The 20,278-nt window shown below is 39.9% G+C and overlaps 1 protein-coding gene across 5 annotated transcripts in view; it reads right to left on the reverse strand.

Moving 5' to 3' along the window:
* Nucleotides 1-451: 451 nt before the first annotated feature.
* The window catches only part of LOC129764404 (uncharacterized protein DDB_G0284459), a 47,120-nt gene continuing 27,293 nt past the window's right edge, over nt 452-20,278 (reverse strand). Inside the window, exons 1-4 of one of the 5 annotated variants that reach the window (XM_055763444.1) lie at nt 14,798-15,117; nt 3,193-3,538; nt 1,102-3,116; nt 824-1,043 (exon numbers count right to left, since the gene is read on the reverse strand). In XM_055763444.1, coding sequence (XP_055619419.1) covers nt 961-1,043; nt 1,102-3,116; nt 3,193-3,538; nt 14,798-14,837 — 2,484 coding nt within the window. In that variant the 5' untranslated portion in view covers nt 14,838-15,117 and the 3' untranslated portion in view covers nt 824-960. Of the gene's footprint in view, nt 3,117-3,192; nt 3,539-14,797; nt 15,118-15,191; nt 15,268-20,278 lie in introns of those variants that run through there. The other 4 variants (XM_055763442.1, XM_055763440.1, XM_055763443.1 and 1 more) reach the window with 4 other exon arrangements.

Below are 20,278 nucleotides of genomic sequence, written 5' to 3' on the forward strand. Positions count from 1 at the left end.
ATTTCATATGCCTACTTAAACCATGCCATCGTGTATTAGATAACACCCTTCTAATTTTTTTCATTGCAAAATTTAATTATTGTTGTCTGAATAAAAATTTCACCAACTTATTAAATAGCCATTTTCTGGATGAATGGATGGATGGATTAACCTCGGATAACTAGTCTTGCTCAAACCTCTCTAGGAGAAGGAGGCGGGACCATAATCATCATCACCTCCGTTGATAAACCCGACATTAACTGAAAGTTTGGGGATTGGTAAAGGAATGCGTGGCATGAGAGGTTCATTTCACTGCTGGATGAGGGAAGTCTACATATTCAGGAATGACACAGTCAAATTTAAGTGCACGGAAGTTTCGAAGACAAACATAACAAATTGGTAGCAAAACGTTAGTAATCATCCGATTTGTTACCATTTATTAAGAAAAACTCACAACACAGTAACAAATATTTATACAAATGAGAAATTGTTTATGGCAACGCAGGAATTCGGTTATTATTTTACAAAACAAATAAACAGAATGTAATACACATAAAACGAAATTCAACGAAACATAACAAAAAACGACTAGAGTTTGCGTCATTGAATGAATGTTATTTTCTTGCTTCCTATTATAAACATTCTGTCATATTTTCGAACATAAAGAACAGTTGATTTTTTTAAATTAGCTATTGAAAATCTTATCACTAATCTTTGGCGAGAACGTTTAGAGGTCGCGCTGGTGTCAGCTTTGTTTTTCCTCGGCAAACTGGTCGGAATGCAGAAGCAACGAAGGCATCGCTGATGGTATCTGGTCTGGCGTCTGTCGGGACGATCCCGTTGGCAATGGGTGGTCCGGTGATAACGACACCATGGACGACGGCGAGTGGGTACTCTCTCGTCGTCCATTGAACGCAACGGAGTTCAGTGGGTAACTCAGCAGAGGACTTTCCTCGTCCAGTAGTAGCTCATCGGGTGCGTTCACTGACAACCCATCATGGGGATGTTCTCCAAGTGATGGCTCGGCTCCCGGTTGTAGCTCTCCGGGAAGATAGTCTTTCCAGCTTCGGAAGAGATAGCGGGTAAATTTACGTAATTGTCTAAACTTACAATAGGTCGCACCTTCTGCCGACTGGAGCTGCTGGGTTTGGATGAGGAAGCCCTTTTCCTTGAAGGTTTTCTCGAGTGTTTCTCGTTGCGTTGTGCGGCGAGATCGGCGTCGTGCACGGCGCGCTTCGTTCGGCTCGGACCGGAACGAGCGATGAGCACCGTGTGTACTTCCTGGTGAGACCAACCCGGTGAGACTTCCCGCGCCGGGGAAATCTGCGATCTGCAGAATGTCGTTACTAAGTCCCAGGGATGGGGGTGGGAGATCGCAATGGATTTTCTCCACCGGTGGGGTGTTCAAGAAGGCGCCCGTTGTTGTTGTCGAATGCAGACTACTCTGTTGTAGACTTTCCCGTGGGAAGAATTCGTAACCTCGCATTGACTTATCGCCGGTCCCCGAATAGTACCGAAAGTTACCGCCGGAGTCAACGCTCAACATTTTTTTTTCCTGCAGACATGGCTTAGCTCCACCGGTGAATTTGAACTTGCAGATACTTACTTCCGTGGCGGGATTTGTACTGTTCTCCGCCGGAACGGGTGGTATGAAAATGGCAGAGCGCTTGCGTTTTTGAGCTGGAGGTGAGTTTTTGCTTGTGGATGTTAGCGTTTCCGAGCTGGCTTTGAAGGTTTTGTCCGTTTTAATTAGCTGAGAAATGTGTTTCGGCACTAGTGTTTGATGATGTTCCTGTTTCGATTTGCCCGGTGATGATGGAGGTGGAGTGGAGTTTGCCGGCGAGGCTGCTGTCGGTTTGTGGGGTGGTATTTCGGGTGGCGTGCTTGTGTGTGAGTTTGGTGTTGATGAACTTGACTGAGCAGGTACTGCTAAATTGTTACTTTCTACCAATTTCTGGTAGTACAATGCCATGGGATGAATGAAACTGCTCGTATTTGGCCAGTATATATACCCCGGAGGAGTATCCGCAGTTGACGGAGTTTCTCCACTAGAAGATGTCGCCGCTACACTGTGTAGAGTTGGCAGTGATATTTTCATGTTTGTAGCTAAGGCTTGGTCTACGTTATTGTCGGATGGAGTTATGATTGGCGTTGGGCAGGAAGAATCGAGTACGTCATCACTTTCATCCTCCGAACTTGTTAACGCGAATGGCTCACTTCCCTTATCTCTTATGCAGAGATTCAAGGGCTCCTCCCGTTTCCCTTTGCCGTTCTCAATAACGTCTTTTTCGGTAGACATGAGTCTTCTCTCCAACAAGCCACTACTTCTTGTCTGTGCTCTGTGGCCGTTATTTGCCCTGTCCTGAGTGAACTCCTGCTTGGGAGTTCCAGGTAGGATTGTGCCATAGTTTTTGTAGATTAGGTGACATATGTCCGCTTTTTTGGGTTTCCTCCCTCTTCTAGGTTTGGAGTTCTCGAGTGTCATTTCTCCCATGTATGGAAGATCTGTATAGCTGACCACCTTTCGCTGGCTTGACTGACTTTTGGAAGCCGCCTGGGTAAGTCGATCGCTTTCTGGTTCGATGTCATCTTTAACCGGCGATAAAGACACGCCTTCCTTTTGTAGTTCCAAAATTTTTTGCAACCAATTCCTCACCGTTTCGTTTGTAGGATCCTCACGTCCTTGAGCCGACTGCCTCTCCATTCTGCTGGAACGTGTTCCAGTGCTATTTTGTTGTTGCTGCTGCTGCTGCTGTTGCTGTTGCTGTTCTCTTTTTGCTGCAATATTCTGCGTTGCCTCATAATGATCCAGATATTCTGGCGGCAAGGCCTGATGGTGGAACCGTAACTTAATCGGTCCCTTACGCCGTTGACGAGTTCCTCCACCAGCTCCGGCTCCTCGTCGATTCGCTTGACTGGTGGAAGATTTGGTAGGCGTTTGAAATGGCGAAATTTGTGTGTCCGGTAGTTCAGGCGAAAGAATCGACGACGGCACGACGATACTGTTGCGGAGCTTCTGCGTTGGTGGAGGCGTGGGTGATGAACACATTGATCGGGAGGCAGTCGCAACGCTAAGCTCATTATCGTTCTGATTGTCGTTAGTTCCGCCGGAGATGAGGGGATCGTCTGAACTACGTCTGTAACGAATGAAGCATCGAAGATGTGAATTAGATAGATTAGAGAGGAAAACAAAAGGCTGTTTGGAATACTTACAAAAATTGGCTTCCGAGATTGTTCGTACTCCAGGGGTAAAAATCCCGGTCGGCTTCCTCCAGTTTGCTACTATCGCTCGCCTCTACCAGATCACTGGATTGGCTGAGTTTGATCTCATCTACAACGACCGCAGCTGAACCATCAATCGAGCTGGGATCGCTTTCGTTTATGACACTGTGATGATGGTGATGGAAGGCCGGATGGTGGCTGTGGTGAACGTGTTGATTGAAATGGCTGCCCGAATTGATCAGATGCGCCGCTGAGTGTGGATCCTTATCACTGCTTATGACACTTCCTCCAAGAAGACCGAACTCTTCTTTGGAGAAGTCTTGCATGCTACCGCCAACTAAAGGATGAAAAAGCGGAGAAAACAAAAAATAAATTACTGTAGCAAAACTTAGATATGACCTAATTAGAACACTCTATTTAAACGCTAGATTCTAAACAACCGGTCCACTGTCTCACTTCGATGAGCAATGCTCACGCCGCAGTAACAGCTTCATTTTCGCCTTCCGGAAAGACATAAAAATGCACACAACACACTGACAATCGCATCCATTAAACGGAGAAAATTCGAAAAATGATTCAAAATAGAACAAAACATTGCTTGGTGGCCCCATTCCGCATCCACCCTCAACATCGTATCTCGTAAGACTACAACCACTTCGAGCGTTGTTCGCAGACGACGGACTTAACGTATAGCATAACAGCGCAATATATGTATAGGATACCGCCGCTGCTGCCGCCCTGCCGTCCTAGCTGCCTAACCAAGCTGCCGTCGGTGGCAGATAATCGTGATTCACAGGGCCAAAAATAGCGACGACCGACCGAACGCACCGTACGGTTTTCCACATTTCACAACAAATTGGGTTTCCATGTAATGCACCGGCCGGACGCCTCCCTCCGATCCGATCCGATCCAGAGGAGGTATGGAACTTTTGGCAAACCATAGCACGCAAAAACACGTGTTGATGGTCATCTTTCGTCGGGGGCTGATTTTGTGGGTTTTGGAAGATATAGAGACAGTGCTGAATGGTTTCCTTGTTAACAAGTTTCATATAAATCCTCATTTATGATACAAAACACGAACTATCTAACCAGAATCGTCTATCGGCATCACACTGGCAGAGAATATAAAAGGCATGAATGAATCAGATGATAAAGCTCAAAGTGAAGACGATGGTCAAGTGTCAACTGTAAAGGAAAGGGATTCATACCGATACTCACGACCATGATAAATAAAGGTTGAACACATAATAATCTGGACACGAAAATCTTGTTGGAGTTTTTTTTTTTCCAAAATATATATTTTTATTAAGGCTCATATGGCGTCAGCCTAACGGGGCCGGGAGTTCAATATTTCGACAATGTTTGCTTACAACTATGTTAGTAATATGTAACCGATTACTCGCGGTTGGCTCGAGGTTAGTATTACAAGTGTTCTCATAATTGGTATGTTGCAGTCTTCGATGCTCTGTACGTGTGCCCGACACGGGATACTTCCTATTGGGATGCAGCTGACCATTAATCAGCAACGCCCCCCTAGTCTGTACCCCATATCTAGCGTGGTGCGTCTTTCTCGACTCGAGGAATCCAGGATAGAATGGTCACTAGCCGGCGCAATCATCAGCTCGTGTAGAGTTGTCATGAGCGGTACAACCTTTGGCTCTTGTTGAATGATCAGTGGACTGCACAACCTTCGGCCCGTGCATCTGTAAAGAGTGTGTGTATGTATTGCCGCGACTAAGTAAAAGTTTATCGATCGGATAGGAGGGATATGGAACGGGGACATAACGAAGGAAACATCATTAAATGTTGACATCGGCGTTTCTGAGGAACAGGTATAGATGAAGCAGAAGACCAGGATCCCGGCTACCTAAGATATCCCTCACCATCCTTGTTGGAGTTCAAAAATGCGTTTTATTTTCCATAGTTTAATGTAGCAGGAATACATTAGTAGGTATTATGATTATTGTGAGACCATTGTTGCAGTCTTCCTTCTTACCATAGGCCATTGCTTGAACTTTATCTTGCTACAGACCGTGAGAGCGATTTTTTGTAAGAATCCTATTCCCATTCATTTGGCTGCCAAATTTCATTTCTGCTTGAAATCTTTCAGTTCAATTGCAGTTCCTGGGGGTCCTCGTAGCCACATTGGTTGCGCGTTCGCTTACTAAGCTTACTTACGTTTACTCAGGGCCCTCAATTTGCCATCATTCAGTTTTTATAGAATAACTATGTCCACGCAACAATCATCATGTGAGCTCTGTTATTGAGGAAGCTCTGATTACAATAAGAATAAAAACATTGGGCTGTTATTAATAGTACAATAACACAACAACACGGTCCGGTCTGCTGAACAATGCTACTACTGTGTAATTTACCATATGTAATGAAACAGAAGGAGTACTCTCACGTGTAAAAATGACCGTTGACAGTATATTCAAAATGTTATTATTTCCAAATAGGTCATTTATTTTCTAACGACTTTGTCAAACGTCACATTTGATTCGCACGTCTGGATTTTGAGCATACGCCCTTATCAAAAATTAGCCGTAATTGAAATTGGACATATGATAATGAGAACTGTTATTTTGGATAGCTTCCATCATTTGTACCAAGATTCAATAAAATCGAAGAGGGTCGCGTCAAAATTTGCTGTCATTCGGCTGATTTGGGGTGGAATTGCTCATTTTTTCTGAGCGATTGTTTCTGTTGCAGTTGTTTTCTGGAGCGATTTTCCCAGGAGCCGTTTTAGGGCCCATTTGCTTTGCCGGTCTATCACTTCTGAATATGGTCCGGAAATTCCCCGAACGGTTTAAGAACATCTCACTCTTCGGGTATTGGAAATTTCAAAAGTTTTACTAAGGGCCTGATCATGAACGTCACTTCACGGTGAAAACGAAATTATTTGTATGCAAGATTATATACATTTTATTTCGTTCTCACCATGGAGTGACTCTCGTAACCACGCCCTAATTCTTGAGCGGATGCAGTGTTTTTTTCGTTTGTAGCGTGCAGGATCGATCGGAACCCGCTTGCTTGGGTGAACTCTTTTTTTTATCCCATCTGTTTCATTATTTTTGGACTCATTAGGGGCTGTCCACATACCACGTGGACAAAAAAGCACGATTTTACACTCCCCCCCCCTCCGTGGACAAGCGTGGACATTTTCATACCCTTCCCCCTGTTGTCCACGTGGACATTTTTGCTTATTTAATTAGTATAATTGAGGAAATAACTGGATTGCGCATTTTTTTCAAATTTTACTAGCTGTACATTGCCACACTTTGAATATCTAGTATTCCAACACGGAAATGCGCAATATACAGTTGAACAATCCACACTCGAATCTACATCACACTATTCCAAAGATTGATCTTGAGCAACGCCAATCGAATAAAATTAAATGGATTTAAAATCATTATCGGATACAATTTTAGTTCACGATTTTTTAAACACAAAAATGTGTTGCTACCACATAGAATACGTATTCAATATCAGAAAGTTGATTTAGGCTCACAGCTTCACTTCAGAAGTGTGCTTATTCCATCTGAAAATCTTAAAGCTTCCTGAGGGGTTGGTAGTAGCAGCAACAATCCTTGAAGTGGATTTTATACTGTGTCATAATATGAGCTCCATCAGTGGCGAACTTTTCGAGTTTATGAAGCGCACAAAACAAACAGAACAATTTCACATGCATAGACTTTTTTTCATCAATTAAAAAGAAAAGAAAAGATGGAATAGAGACCATGCACTGATATCTACAGATCTTCATTTGATAATGGATTGAGGAGTAAAGGGTCGAAATTTCTAAGCGATTTCGAAACGCCTGTACTTTCGATATAAATCATGACATAAAGACAAAAAATTCAGCATTTTCAAACTACAAATTTCTGGTTTATGGATATCGTACGTACATATTTTAGTTCAATGTGTATATGCGTTGTAGACAAAGGACATTGCAAGAAAAGATAAAACGTTTGCTTTCAAAGTTTCTATAAATTCTAAAAATATATTCACAATAACTATCCAATCAACCTGATTATTTCGCTTTCAATTGATTCATAGAAAGTTTCAGTAGAACTATTTTCTAGGTATTCTCTATCGAATGATCCGTTTATTCTTTTAATTTTGAATCATGAATATTTTATGAAATAATGAATGCACCGCAAATCGGTGGTCAAATCTGCCCACTGCAAACTTGAAAATATTCTATACAAGGTCCAGTTGTTGCTTTGACGAATGCATTACATATTTTATAAAAGAGCTGTAGCGTTTCAAAAATCATTAAGATCTTCGATGTCGCATTTTGCTCCTCTATTTTTTTTATCGAGTGTAGTTTTTTGCCCCCTCCGGAGTACGATTGGTCACAGGACATGGCGATTCATTTACACATTCGCTCCACTTTAAGTCATCAGCGCAATGCGAAACCTTTTCCGCAATAGTTCCGGGAATTTTCAGAGGGCACTAATAGCGTATTAAAAATATTTCCAATGTATATTTTTTGATTTTTCAACTGACCATTCTTCTTTGAGTGTCTAGATGGCTTTCAAAATGCTCGTGGGGAAAAACTACCACCCCAATTCTGTATTTCGATCGATTCGAAATATTTCGATCGACTTGATAAAATTCCATTCTGTGTTTCCTTCAAGTTGTTTTTGCATTTCGTTCAATCTGTTTCTCTTCGAACATTAAATGAGCAAAAAAATAGGGAATGCAAAATTATATCTCGAACGAAATAATGGTTTCGAACGGAATGCAAATCCGGCGGAACGAGGAATCGGTGTATACATCAGAAAACTCACGACTCATTGATTTTTTTACTAACCTTGCCCGAAAAGTTATTTGCTCTTTGGTTTTCCTCCGCTAAAATCCTTATCAAAACATCACTTATCAAATTCGAACAGTTAACTAAAGAATAATTCAACGCCAAATTAATCAGTCGCTGCCCCGATCCTCCCCATTTTTTTAAAAATTTGTACATTTCTAGTTTGAAATCTGCTGCCCGATTGAAATATGTTTTTGAGAAATCAATTTATTTAATAAAAAGTTAATTGATTCCTCAAAAACATAAAGAAATGTATAATCCATTTCAGTCAAGTGTTCGAAAAATCGAACAGCAACTTTGTTAATTTTTCATGGCTTTTGAAAGCTACCATATGGTAAGGTTTTGGCATCAAATGATAGCTCAATTTATTAACTATCACTTACCATCAATTTAATTCGATTTTGTATAACTTTATTGGACAATAAATTCGGATTAAATCAACTATGTGCGAAAAGTACATAATCTCACATAACCTAATAAAAAACAAAACCTTCTAAAATGCAAAGTAAGTAAACTTTCTTAAAGTATTACTTTGATAAAAGAACACACATTGTGATGTAGAAAAAAAAACCATTGGATTGAACCTCCTACAGGATTATAAGTGTAGGTTTTAGCCAATGTTTTTGTTTTGCGATTTTTCGGTTTTATTGTCATTTTCCAGAAAACGGAAGGACGGAAAAAAATAATTCTTGAAGATTAGGGTTTCTGCAACGCCAATAATCAAAATTACACCGATGGAGTTCGTTAAAAATTAAATAGAATATCGAAAACTATTATATCTGTTTGAAATATTGTTATATACAAGTTGTTAGGTAGCTGATCCGAAATATTTCAGGTGATAGAGGATCGTATTTGATGAAAAAAATCTTCCACGCTTATGGTCAAATCTCATCCACGAAAGAATTATTGTACTTTTCCCTGAGACGGTTTTTTGCCTTAAACTGACTTTAATTCAAAAATTACGCTGCTTAGCACGATTCAATTGCTTTCATTTGAGAAAATTGTGCCTAAATTATGTTGTGAATCATTTAAATTTTTGCAAAATAAAAAGAAGGAGAACAGTGTAGTGTCAAGGAAAGAATTGTAGAATGGTTGAACAGCTTCAATTTGGTTGATAAAAACAATCCTGTTTATCATGCATTTTTGGAAAATTTATAAACACCCTTAAAAGCACAAAACTTTAAATTTCATCTTTGCCTCTAAAAGTTACTTGGTTCCATTAATTTAAATGTTTTACAACTGCATTCTACGCAAAATTTCCATATCTTTCAAATGAGTAGCATAATTAATCTAAGTAGCGTACTTTCTAAATTAGAGTCAGTTCAAGACATAAAATTCGACTCAAGAAAAGTTCAACAACTCTAGAATAGACCAAATGTGTAGTTTTTTTTCATCAAATCTGATCCTCTACCACCTCGTGAAATATTCCGAATCAGCTACCTAATTCCACGTATATTTTTATCAGAACACTGGTGGTTGTATTAGGTTGTCAAAAAAGTCCTGCGGTATTTTTTTTTGAATTTTCATTTGTTCATAAAATTAGTTACAATCATCTGTTTTAAGTCAAATATGCGTCGTTTTGTTCGATGACTTGTTCCCAACGAGATGCCAACAAGTCATAGCATAATACCCCTATTATAGAAGCTCGCTTCCTTATTGGCAAAAAACTCGGATAGCCAATTTTCACAGGCCTCTTTTGTGGCTAACTTCTGACTACCTAGCTCGTTCGCCATGGACAAAAACAGGTGGTAGTCACTTGGTGCAAGGTCCGGACTATACGGCGGATGCAAAAGAACCTCCCATCCGAGCTCCCGGAGCTTCTGGCGCGTCACCAAAAAGTTTGTGGCCTGGCGTTGTCCTGATGGAAGACAATGCGGCCTCTGTTTATCAAAGATGGCCTCTTCTTCATGAGTGCTATCTTCAAGCGGTCCAGTTGTTGGCAGTACAGGTCCGAATTGAGCGTTTGGCCATAGGGAAGCAGCTCATAATAGATTATTCCTTGACAATCCTACCAAACACACAGCAGAACCTTCCTGGCCGTCAATGAGGGCTTGGCCACCGTGTGAGCCGCTTCAGCGGGCTTCGACCACGACCGTTTGCGCTACACGTTGTCGTAAGTGACCCACTTTTCATCGCCAGTCAACATCCGCTTCAGAAACGGGTCGATTTTGTTGCGATTCAGCAGCGATTCACATGCGTCGATACGGTCAAAGATGTTTTTTTGCGTCAACGTGTGTGGCACCCATACATCGAGCTTCTTTGTGAATCCAAGCTTCTTCAAATGGTTAATAACGGTTTGATGACTTATCCCCAGCTCTTGGCCGATGCTACGGCTGCTACTATGCCGGTCTTTCTCGGCTAATTCAGCGATTTTGTCGCAATTTTCGACGACAGGCCTTCCGGAGCGTGGCGCATCTTCGACGACCTCTACACCAGAACGAAAACGTTGAAACCATCGTTGTTTTGTCATAGTAGTACTGTAAAATATGTCGGATTTTCTCTTTATTTTGCTCCATAATTGCGACACTATAACTCACGAACGACTTAACCAAACAAAACACTGTCAAGGACTATATTATAGCGCGCAAAAATACCTTTTCAACAAGCTATAGTATGACTCGATACAATGAATACAACTAGAACTACGCGCTTACAACGCACCTCGCGGAAATACCGCAGGATTTTTTGACAGCCTAATATTTAAAAAAAAACATTCTTCCTGTCCACGTGGACTCGATCTATACCCCCTCCCGCCTCTCTGTGGACAAGCGTGGACATTATCTTACTCCCTACCCCTCCAAAAGTTGTCCACCTGGTATGTGGACAGCCCCTTAGCACCTCAGGTGTTACAGAGTCAGATTTATTTGTGTACGTTTTTTATCTCATCGCTAACATTTCGTAAACTACACAATGTCACCTTCTCGGCGTAAGAGTATTACTATTATTCCACTGTTCACATATCACGTATCCGTTATATACGAAGCGGGACAGTTGATATTAGGTTTCAATTGTTGGGTTAGCACTAGTTACCGATGTTTTTGCTGCAAGCAAAAGGACGTAGTAGTTAGAATAATACACAAACGCCATAACGCCATAACACACTGCACACTAAAGCGTGTTCAACATTTAATGGGTATTTGTGTGTGTAGCGACTTTTAATGGGTGTAAATAAAAAATAAAAGATCACGATTTTTAGTACCACAATTTCAACTAAACGGTGCAACATGCCACACAACAGGTGTCACAATTGATTCATTGAAAGAAACGTTCGATGAGCAAATAATTTCGTATACTAGACCTGTTAGTTGGTCTTCAAGATCATGGAAAAGGTGCCGTGATCCGGCTCTCTAAATTACAACTACCAAACATCGCATAAAATTCTTGATTTTTGGCGAATGATTTTTGAGAATGATTTTTTAACAGTTCATTAAAAATGCGAGTTTGCTCGAACGGTTTATTGATTCCCAATAAACTTGTCATTGTTTGGAAAAAAACATATCACCATTTTTGATTTGCATTTTTCATAGATAATTGTGTTCTACTAGTCAAGCCCTTTCATTTGATACCCATATTGATGGGAGTTTGATAAACTATGTAGTTCGCCATTTTGTAGCAGCCGCCATGCTGGATTTTCAAGATCACGGAATATGCAGTTTTATAACGACAGCAGAGATAAAGGTGTGTTCCAAATTTCAGATCAATCGGTCAACTGGAAGAGGGTTAAATTTCTGGGACAACCCTACAGATAAACATACTTACAATAGGTCATGAATAAAACCGTTGAAAAGCATAGTAAAAAATAATATTTTTATGTTTTTGATTTTTTGATAATTCTACTTGTCTCATATTTTCATTCAAGTGCGTATTCTATCGAATTCCGTTTAAAAATCCTATTCAAATTGAACGAGAAAAGTGTCACCCACATCTGGGTGACGGGGCCTCCCAGGAAGTACACCCGTCACCCAGATCTGGGTAACGGGGCGATGAAAGTGTAAACAAACTCACGCCGCCGGTAACGGACGTGTTTTGATCAAAGACGTATAATAGCATATTCAAGTGCGTTCCGAGCCATTGTTGATAAGCGCTCGTGTGAACGTGCTAAATAACTACACAGCAGAATCACAGGGTCGGTTTAGGACCACCTTTTTGGGGTCGGTTTAAATCCATCTTCGGTTCAGGGCCATCCCGACTTTTTCTCAAATAACGGCATGTAAGTGTACTACAGGTAATACGTAAATTCAATTTATATAGCTACAGTGACTCAGACTCGAATTCGTACACCACCATGTAGAACTCTTTTCACTACTTTTTATAGTCGGCTCCAAAAACGAAAACGATGATGTCAGAAAAGGCAACACAAAAAGATTTTTCTTGAAAACAATGCTCCGTCACCCCAAGCAAGTCACATTTACGCACTTGCTTTTTTTGCTGAAAAAAACAAAGATTTTTTTGGCATTCATAAATTGGCTGAAATATGGGAAGAATGTCCACTGGCCATTACTTCGAATATTTACAATACCACTCAAGAACAATAATAGTGTGTATATTATGGTACTATTTAAGCCAAGTGAAGCAATCATAGAAGCTCACTACCGTACACAACTTATGCGTTTCAATCGAGCCATGTTGGAAAAACGGTCGCAAAATGTGCAGGGATACATTTAGGTGGTTACGACTACCATTTGCTCCGATTGATTAGGCATGTCCTGATTGAACTTCTATTTTCACAATGATTCGAGAATCGCTCCGAAAGATCCCCCATTTTGTAATCCGTATGCTGCCAAAAAGATGGGAAAAGGTTGTGATTAGCGACGGACAATATGGTCAAGTATGAGGATAGAATCATTATTCTAAATAAAATCTCGAGTTTTGAGAAAAAAAAACTGAGAATTTTAATTTGTATACTTAATACCTTAACCCGCTGATAACAACCGGCAAAAGCAGCCCTGAATAGCGCCCTGATGACGCTACGCGAGTCATGTCTTCTATGTGCTTAAAAATCGTTTTAAAAAATAAGCAACCCCACACAATGTACAAATCAATTAACCCTTTGCAGTCGTTTGTCTGCTCTCAGCCACCACAGCAAGGAATTATGTTAATCTTATATCTTTTTAACAATGTATCAGTTCACACTTTTTATAATAGAATTTTAATGTCTAGTGCATTTGTTCAATAATCAAAACGGCACTTCTATGAATAGTAGATAACTGTACTCAGCATAAACAAAAGTTGGTTGATTGGGAACGGTTTAATGACAAACTCCATGTAGGGGAGAGTGGTACAAAACGCACCCCTTAAGCAACCTACCCCTGTAACCTACGTAACGAATATTTTTTTCTGTGCTTTCTGCCCCAATTATTGTTTTCACAGTTTTTGGTAAAATTGTTGTAATATAATGAATAAATAAATAAATGACAATGAATGATATGATGTATGATATAAATAAATGATAAATGTTCCAATTTCAGGTGTGATCATGATATTCAATGATTCGCTGTGGAAGTAGAGTGTAAATATCTTGATATTTGAACATTGACTAACTGCAAAATATTACGAAGCAACCATGAATATTTACCGATAAGGCAGATGCATTAGCTTTTCACCATTTGTATCTAATTTAATTGTGATGGGCATGTTTGTGTACAGTGGATATGTGGAAGAGATTACTGCGAACTGATATCTTCTTCTTCTTCAATGGCACTAACTTTCCTAGAGGAACTTCGCCGTCTCAACGTAGTATTACTTGCGTCATTTTTTATTAGTACTTAGTTGAGATTTCTATGCCAAATAACACGCCTTGAATGCATTCTGAGTGGCAAGCTCTAGAATACGCGTGATCATAGTGCAAGTCGGAGGAAATTTCTTTGACGAAAAATTCCCCCGACCAGAACGGGAATCGAACCCGAACACCCGGCATGTTAGTTATGACGCTAACCACTCGGCCACGGGAGCACTGATATGAATAAAGCAATGTATCATTTTAATATACATGACTAATCCAAAGATTTCTAACAAATAATGACTTGGGCCATTTTACCTCACCATTGCTAATATATAATTGCTAAATTGTGCAAATGAAAAGATGTTTCTCAGATGCGTCGAAAAATAAGCTTTTACACATATTTCATTTAGTTTTCATCAATATAGAGGTATATTCATTGTGGATGGGATATTTTCAACAATAATTACTGTACTCTTTTCACTGGAGTTTAGGAGTTTAATTTGGAGTACATTTTTATCATATAAATTGCAACCATCGGTGAAAGTATACAGCTTTGCTTACACTTTTTAAAAAATACTATTGAAAATGATCCGAGCAATCAATAATAATAGCATTGCTCTCGATAATAGATAATGATCTTTTCGTATATGTTGCGGAATAATTGTACTTGGTATACTTGCTCCCATGGGATCGCTATCATGGATCGGAATAGCTCGAAAATATATCTGACAAAAACTGCGAAAAGAGAATTTCTCAAAAGAAGATAAAAGATATCTTTCATCACACTGAGCGCCACGGCCGGTCAAAATCTGAGCACAAAACATATTCTATATTCAGCTTTCAACGATGGCGTGGAAATTTGGTGGCACCGTTTCTAGTCACATATTTTCTGTCTTCATCATCTTCTCCTTCTTCTATACACACCACACACCGACCGGGAAAATCACGAGAATCAGCTTGTCTTCTGAGCCAGGGCGCTGCAATGAAACCTCGCACCCGCACCGTTGCATTGATCGAACAATTATAAAAACTGATGCAAAAAAAGTAGTTACCCGAAAAAAGTAGTTCTGGCAACATTTCCGATACAATCATTGGGTTGGAATTTCTGGCAAAGTTTGGTTTTTCACTTTAATCAGGCAATTCATTCGCCAACAAACACTTGCTGCGACTCGGCAAGGATAAACTCGATACAATTTTCGTGTGGAATGAACTTGCATCCGGTGTCTGACACATTAACGCTGTTGAACTTTTCGTACGTAAACACTATGGGGGGGAAACTACCATATATGGAAATCAATCAGATAATTCAACTTGACGGAACGGCTCAACAACGCGCGATCTCGTACTTCCGATATGAACACGTCGCGAAGCGATGCGAGTCAAGTTAAGACTAGATCTAGTTGAAAATCGCCCGAAATTACGATTCAAAAGGGAATCAAAACATACCTCCTTCCTACCCCGTGCCTGCACAGCTGCTGTTACTACAACGCCCCCTTTTTACCCCCTAAGAGGCTGTAATCCCGTACGATACTCATTCAAAGTTGAGCCGGCGGCGCTCTCGTGGAGGCGCGCGCTGTATTGTCTGCGCAACAGGACGCAAATTTTTCGTACACACTGCGCACCATGCGTTCCCATCGGGGTTCGCTGTCGAGTCGCACAGTGCCGTTTGGAAGTGTGAGTCAAAGTATCGTTCATTGATTTAATCAATAATTTGTCAATGTACAAATAGTCGTGGTTGTTCGAAAATATAGGGAAATTAACTGACCCGGCAAACGATGTTCTGCCTTATAAATTATTTGTAGTGAATATGTTGGTAGTAAAATAATGTATTGTAAGTGTGTTTAAATGTTTCAACGACTTAAAATTGGTCGGTGTTAAGTCAGACCGGACCATGTGACATTTTAATGATTTCGAGAAAAACACGAACATAATGTTTAATGCTCTGCAATTTTCAAAGCATTTAATTTTTTCGTTCAATATTGTTCTCAGAAATATTAGCTACTCTCTGGCAATATTTTGACGTATGATAGTTGTAAAAAACATCAAGTATCATACCAAAAAAGACAGTTATTTGGCTGCCTATACGTACATGGTCCACCCTGACTGAATCAAATGAAGCATTTTTTAAGAGTTGGTTAACTATGACTGAACAATTTCGAAATATTTCTCAATCAATTAACAGTTGTGAGTCAGGGATTTGCGTTGATCAGTCATAACAATTTCGATCCGTTATTCCTGATGTTTGCATGATTTTCAAACTGATAAATTTGGTATGTAGCTTACACAATGCTTAACCAAATGTAATCAATAACCCGAAATTTTCAATTTGCGACTTGGTCCGCTCTGACTTAACACCGACCAATTGATCGAATGAAACAATTTGAACGAAAGCGTGTTTATTGTTCATGCTGACGAAAATGAAGGTGCGCATTTTTATTCGATAAACAAACGTGAAACGTTCGTAGCTCTTGTGTTTGACATACTGAGGAATAGTGAAAAATACGCTTTCAAGATGGACGGCTAAATTACTAACTATTGGGTCCCGAATTCTACAAATTCGATTGAAATCGACTTGCATTCTGAAATTCTTTCGACTTCAATCATACTATGAAATGTGAAACGCAATCTTGCCTTGACCCAAAATAAACGTAGAAATAATTCATCCATATTATAAAATCATTATCAGAGAAAATTTTTGTTCAAGAATTTCCTCACTTGCAGAGAATGTGTTACTCTGTTACTCAGAACACATATTAGAGCCTATTTTAATTTTTTTTCGGTACAACTTTTTCCATCTCCATTACAGACTATTTCCATCCACAATTTTCGTTTCAAAAGCGTGTTCACTTCACACGAATCATTACATATTTCGCTCCACAGGAATTGAGCACGAAGCTCAATTTCGTCTATGTCGAATTGCGTGGCATGGTTGTCTTGTTTGCACAACACGATTGGACTTGAGTCGAACGGATTACAGACTGCAATATTGCGATCCATTCGGGTAATTCTGACTCAATTGGATTTCAGAATACAGAAGAGTAGCTGATCAGTAGATGTATCTGGAATTTCCGAAAAAATTACACTATCGATTTCCTCAGGGCGTATTTTACGTATTTACGTACCGCGTACGGATGAGGTAATCTTCGCTTTTTCTATTCAACTGAAAACATCCATCAATCAATCCAATACATTCATGAATTATAGGCACAACTCATGACATCGTAGAATGACGTTCATCGAGTGCACTCTCGTGATTATATCGTCTCTTCTAACCTCATATTCATAGATAATCATTCAAAATGAGTCATGGTGTTCATAATGAATGAAGTATTCGTGGTAAGATCCCACTGTTTAACCCATTCGCCAAGAACGAGTATACTCGTCTTGGCAATGCTTACACTCTGCCAAAGACGAGTATATTCGTCCTACTTTAAATGTATTATAACAAGCAAACTTTTGAATTGGCAAATTCTTTGTGGCCATAAACATAAATATAAATATGTTATAAACTCGAAAAAATACTACAAATAATTTTTTTACAAAAATCATACTTTTTTTTCTTCTAGAGAGTGATCGAGAATAATAGGGTTTTGGTAAACAATAACACTCAAAATATAAATGCAATGGGAATTACTTCATATAATTTAAACTTGGCATCGAATGGGTTAATGTTTATGCAATAAACAAAATTAACATCAAGTTTCTTTATCATGAAATAAAATGTTGTTTATTGAGTTGACTATTTCGATTTTATTGGGTCATATGGAAAATATTAAAAAAATTAAATATTCTCCACTTTAACGATACACACAACCAGGAGCCGTTAGATTCTGGAATATTTTGGAGACTGCAAGAACAGTCATAATTTAGCTTACGGGCAATGTCAGGAAAATGAGACCAATCAATTTGAAGATTTTTTTTCATTCTCCAACACGCACCCAGTCGAAAGTAAACAAAAAGGGAAAGCAACATCGAGATTCGAACAAGATACGTTGCGATTATTAAATCTGCATTCTATCACTGCTCGATCAACACCACCTTTTGACCCACTGCAGACATACAACAATTTAATAAATTTTTTGGTCTTGCTGTGATGTGTTGCGATGACGGCATTCACACAAGACAAACTTGTGGTTGTGTCTGTGAAATCATAGTAGGATCACAACAGGAATGCATCGTGAAAAAAGAAAATTTAACCATCTTCATCTTAATTTATATCGTTGATTCATGACCGAAAAGTTGTGGGAGAAGGAAAAAACAGAAGAGTGTTTGAGGAAGGAAAAGGGAATGGAATGGAAAGCTACACCCCAGGTATAGCCGATCAAATTAGCACAAAAGCCCAACGGAAGGGGTCACTATTTCGAAAATTCTTCACTAAAAATTTTCAACGCAGAAAGTTTTTGCAACACTTTTTCAGATTTCACTTATCTTTTTATTTTTAGATTTCACTTTTTATTTTTCATTTCTTATAAAGTTTACTTTCAGTTTTTGCCAAATTCACTTTTTTTATAGTTTTTGTATTTGACTGGTTTTTTTCAGGATTCACAGTTATGGTTGAGAAGCCCTAAAACACAAACGCTAGCAACACGATAGACCCATATCGCTGACGCGAGGGACCCGATATAGTAGCGAGGGGAACGCTGAATAGCGGGCCCATTTTTCACCGTTAACTGGAAAACACCGATGATTGGAAGACTGTGCAATAGAAAATTTTATCTGGCAAACCCTTTCGCAAACGCTAACGCATGACCGCCTCGGTCAGAATACCTTCCTTCCTTCCTTGATTGGTTTATATAGACTTTAAACTTTTGCAGTTTATTCGTCTCTAGCCCTGAGAAAGGCCCTTGTGGAAATAAAACTACTTCATTACTCCTCCTTTACCTGTCTTAAGAAAGACAATCCATTCCCGCTCGACGCTCGCCGGCAACGATGTTGTTCCGATGACCACCGAACGAGGAGTGGAGAGGTAGGAATACCAACGCGCAATGTTCTTTTATTGGCGATATGTATGTATGTATGTGAGAAACAGTGGTGTGCATTCAAATTTATACAGTAGGCGGGGCCTAAAGACTAATCGCTTATGGATATATAAATGTTCCAATGAAGTGCATTAAACAGACGTTTCCAGCACGATTCCTTATGGCGAAGAAAGGAGTTTAGAGGTCGCCTGTTTTCAACTATTTCATTCTTCCAGAGGATGAAAAATATTTCATATGGCATGGCAAGAAAACTTGGAGTTTGTCTCCAAAGTCAAAGCATTAGACGCATGGTGAAGAAGCAAACGCTGAAAAAGTGGAATTGCGCAAATCCATTGAGAACCGAATTTTATTTTGTCAAAATTGATACCTGTACCGTAACCGAGTCAATTACTTGGTAGTTAATATTCGTTTCATGGATGACAATATTAAAGCAGTTACCCGTAAATTGGCTGTCCGGGACACTAGGGCTCATCATTCAAGTAATTGAATCAAAAAGTTGTTGGAAGAAATGCTAGCTGATTATGGTATTATTAATACCCAAATTCTGATTGTCATCAGTGATGACTCATCACGGATAATGCGTCGAACATGGTTTGTCTCAGACTTCCTGTGCGTGCGCTTTATTTTCGAGAGACGAGTATCGATTTTCTCTTCCTCACAACCCTTCCATGTGCAAGCGATGAGATCGGGCTTTAGCACGCGACCTTGGGATTGGCTCTTTCTATTTTCTTTCGTAAAATATTGAGAGGTTTTCAGATTTCCTGTGCGCGCGGCTAAATTTCGAGAGACGAGTATTGATTTTGTCCTCCTCACAACCCTTCCATGTGCAAGCGATGAGACCGGGCTTTTGCACGCGAGCCTGGGTTCGGCACCTTCTCTTCTCTTTCGTAAAATATTGAGATGTGCTCAAGAATACCTCGTTGCACCTCAACATGAGTGATGCACATGTGTTGGTGCTCGCGAGACTTTCTCGTGTGCCTGCCTCAAAGTGACATTTGGTGCTGTCGGAGGAAGTTATGCTTCTGGTGTTAAAATTTTAATCTTCGTAATATGGCACGTAGAACAATTAGTGATGAAGAACTGCTTCACATAAATATCGCTGCTAAAGTCATCCAATCAATCTATTCATTTGTTGCACACAGCTCGCAATGATTGTGTGAGATATGAGGCTGAATAGGGCAAAGCACATGGTCTCTTCTACGTGCTGTGCGAGATCTCAAAAGGCCTAACCTAACCAAACCAGGTACCCGAGAAAGTCTCGCGAGCACTAATGCACAAGCATCTCTTCGTGTACATAACACATGTGCATCGTTCGCATCGAAACGCGATAAGGCATTAAGGCACACATCATAAAATTTTACGTAAGAGAGGAGAGAGAGCCAATCGCAAACTCGCGTGCTAAAGCCCGGTCTCATCGCTTGCACATGGAAGGGCTGTGAGGAAGAGAAAATCGATACTCTTCTTTCGGAATTTCAGCGCGCACAGGAAGTCTGCTTGCTCGGCTGCCTTCTACCTCGCTCATTTGTTGCAGACAGCTCTCAATGACTTTGTGAG

This window comes from Toxorhynchites rutilus, chromosome 2, assembly GCF_029784135.1.
Source record: "Toxorhynchites rutilus septentrionalis strain SRP chromosome 2, ASM2978413v1, whole genome shotgun sequence".
NCBI lineage: Eukaryota > Metazoa > Arthropoda > Insecta > Diptera > Culicidae > Toxorhynchites > Toxorhynchites rutilus.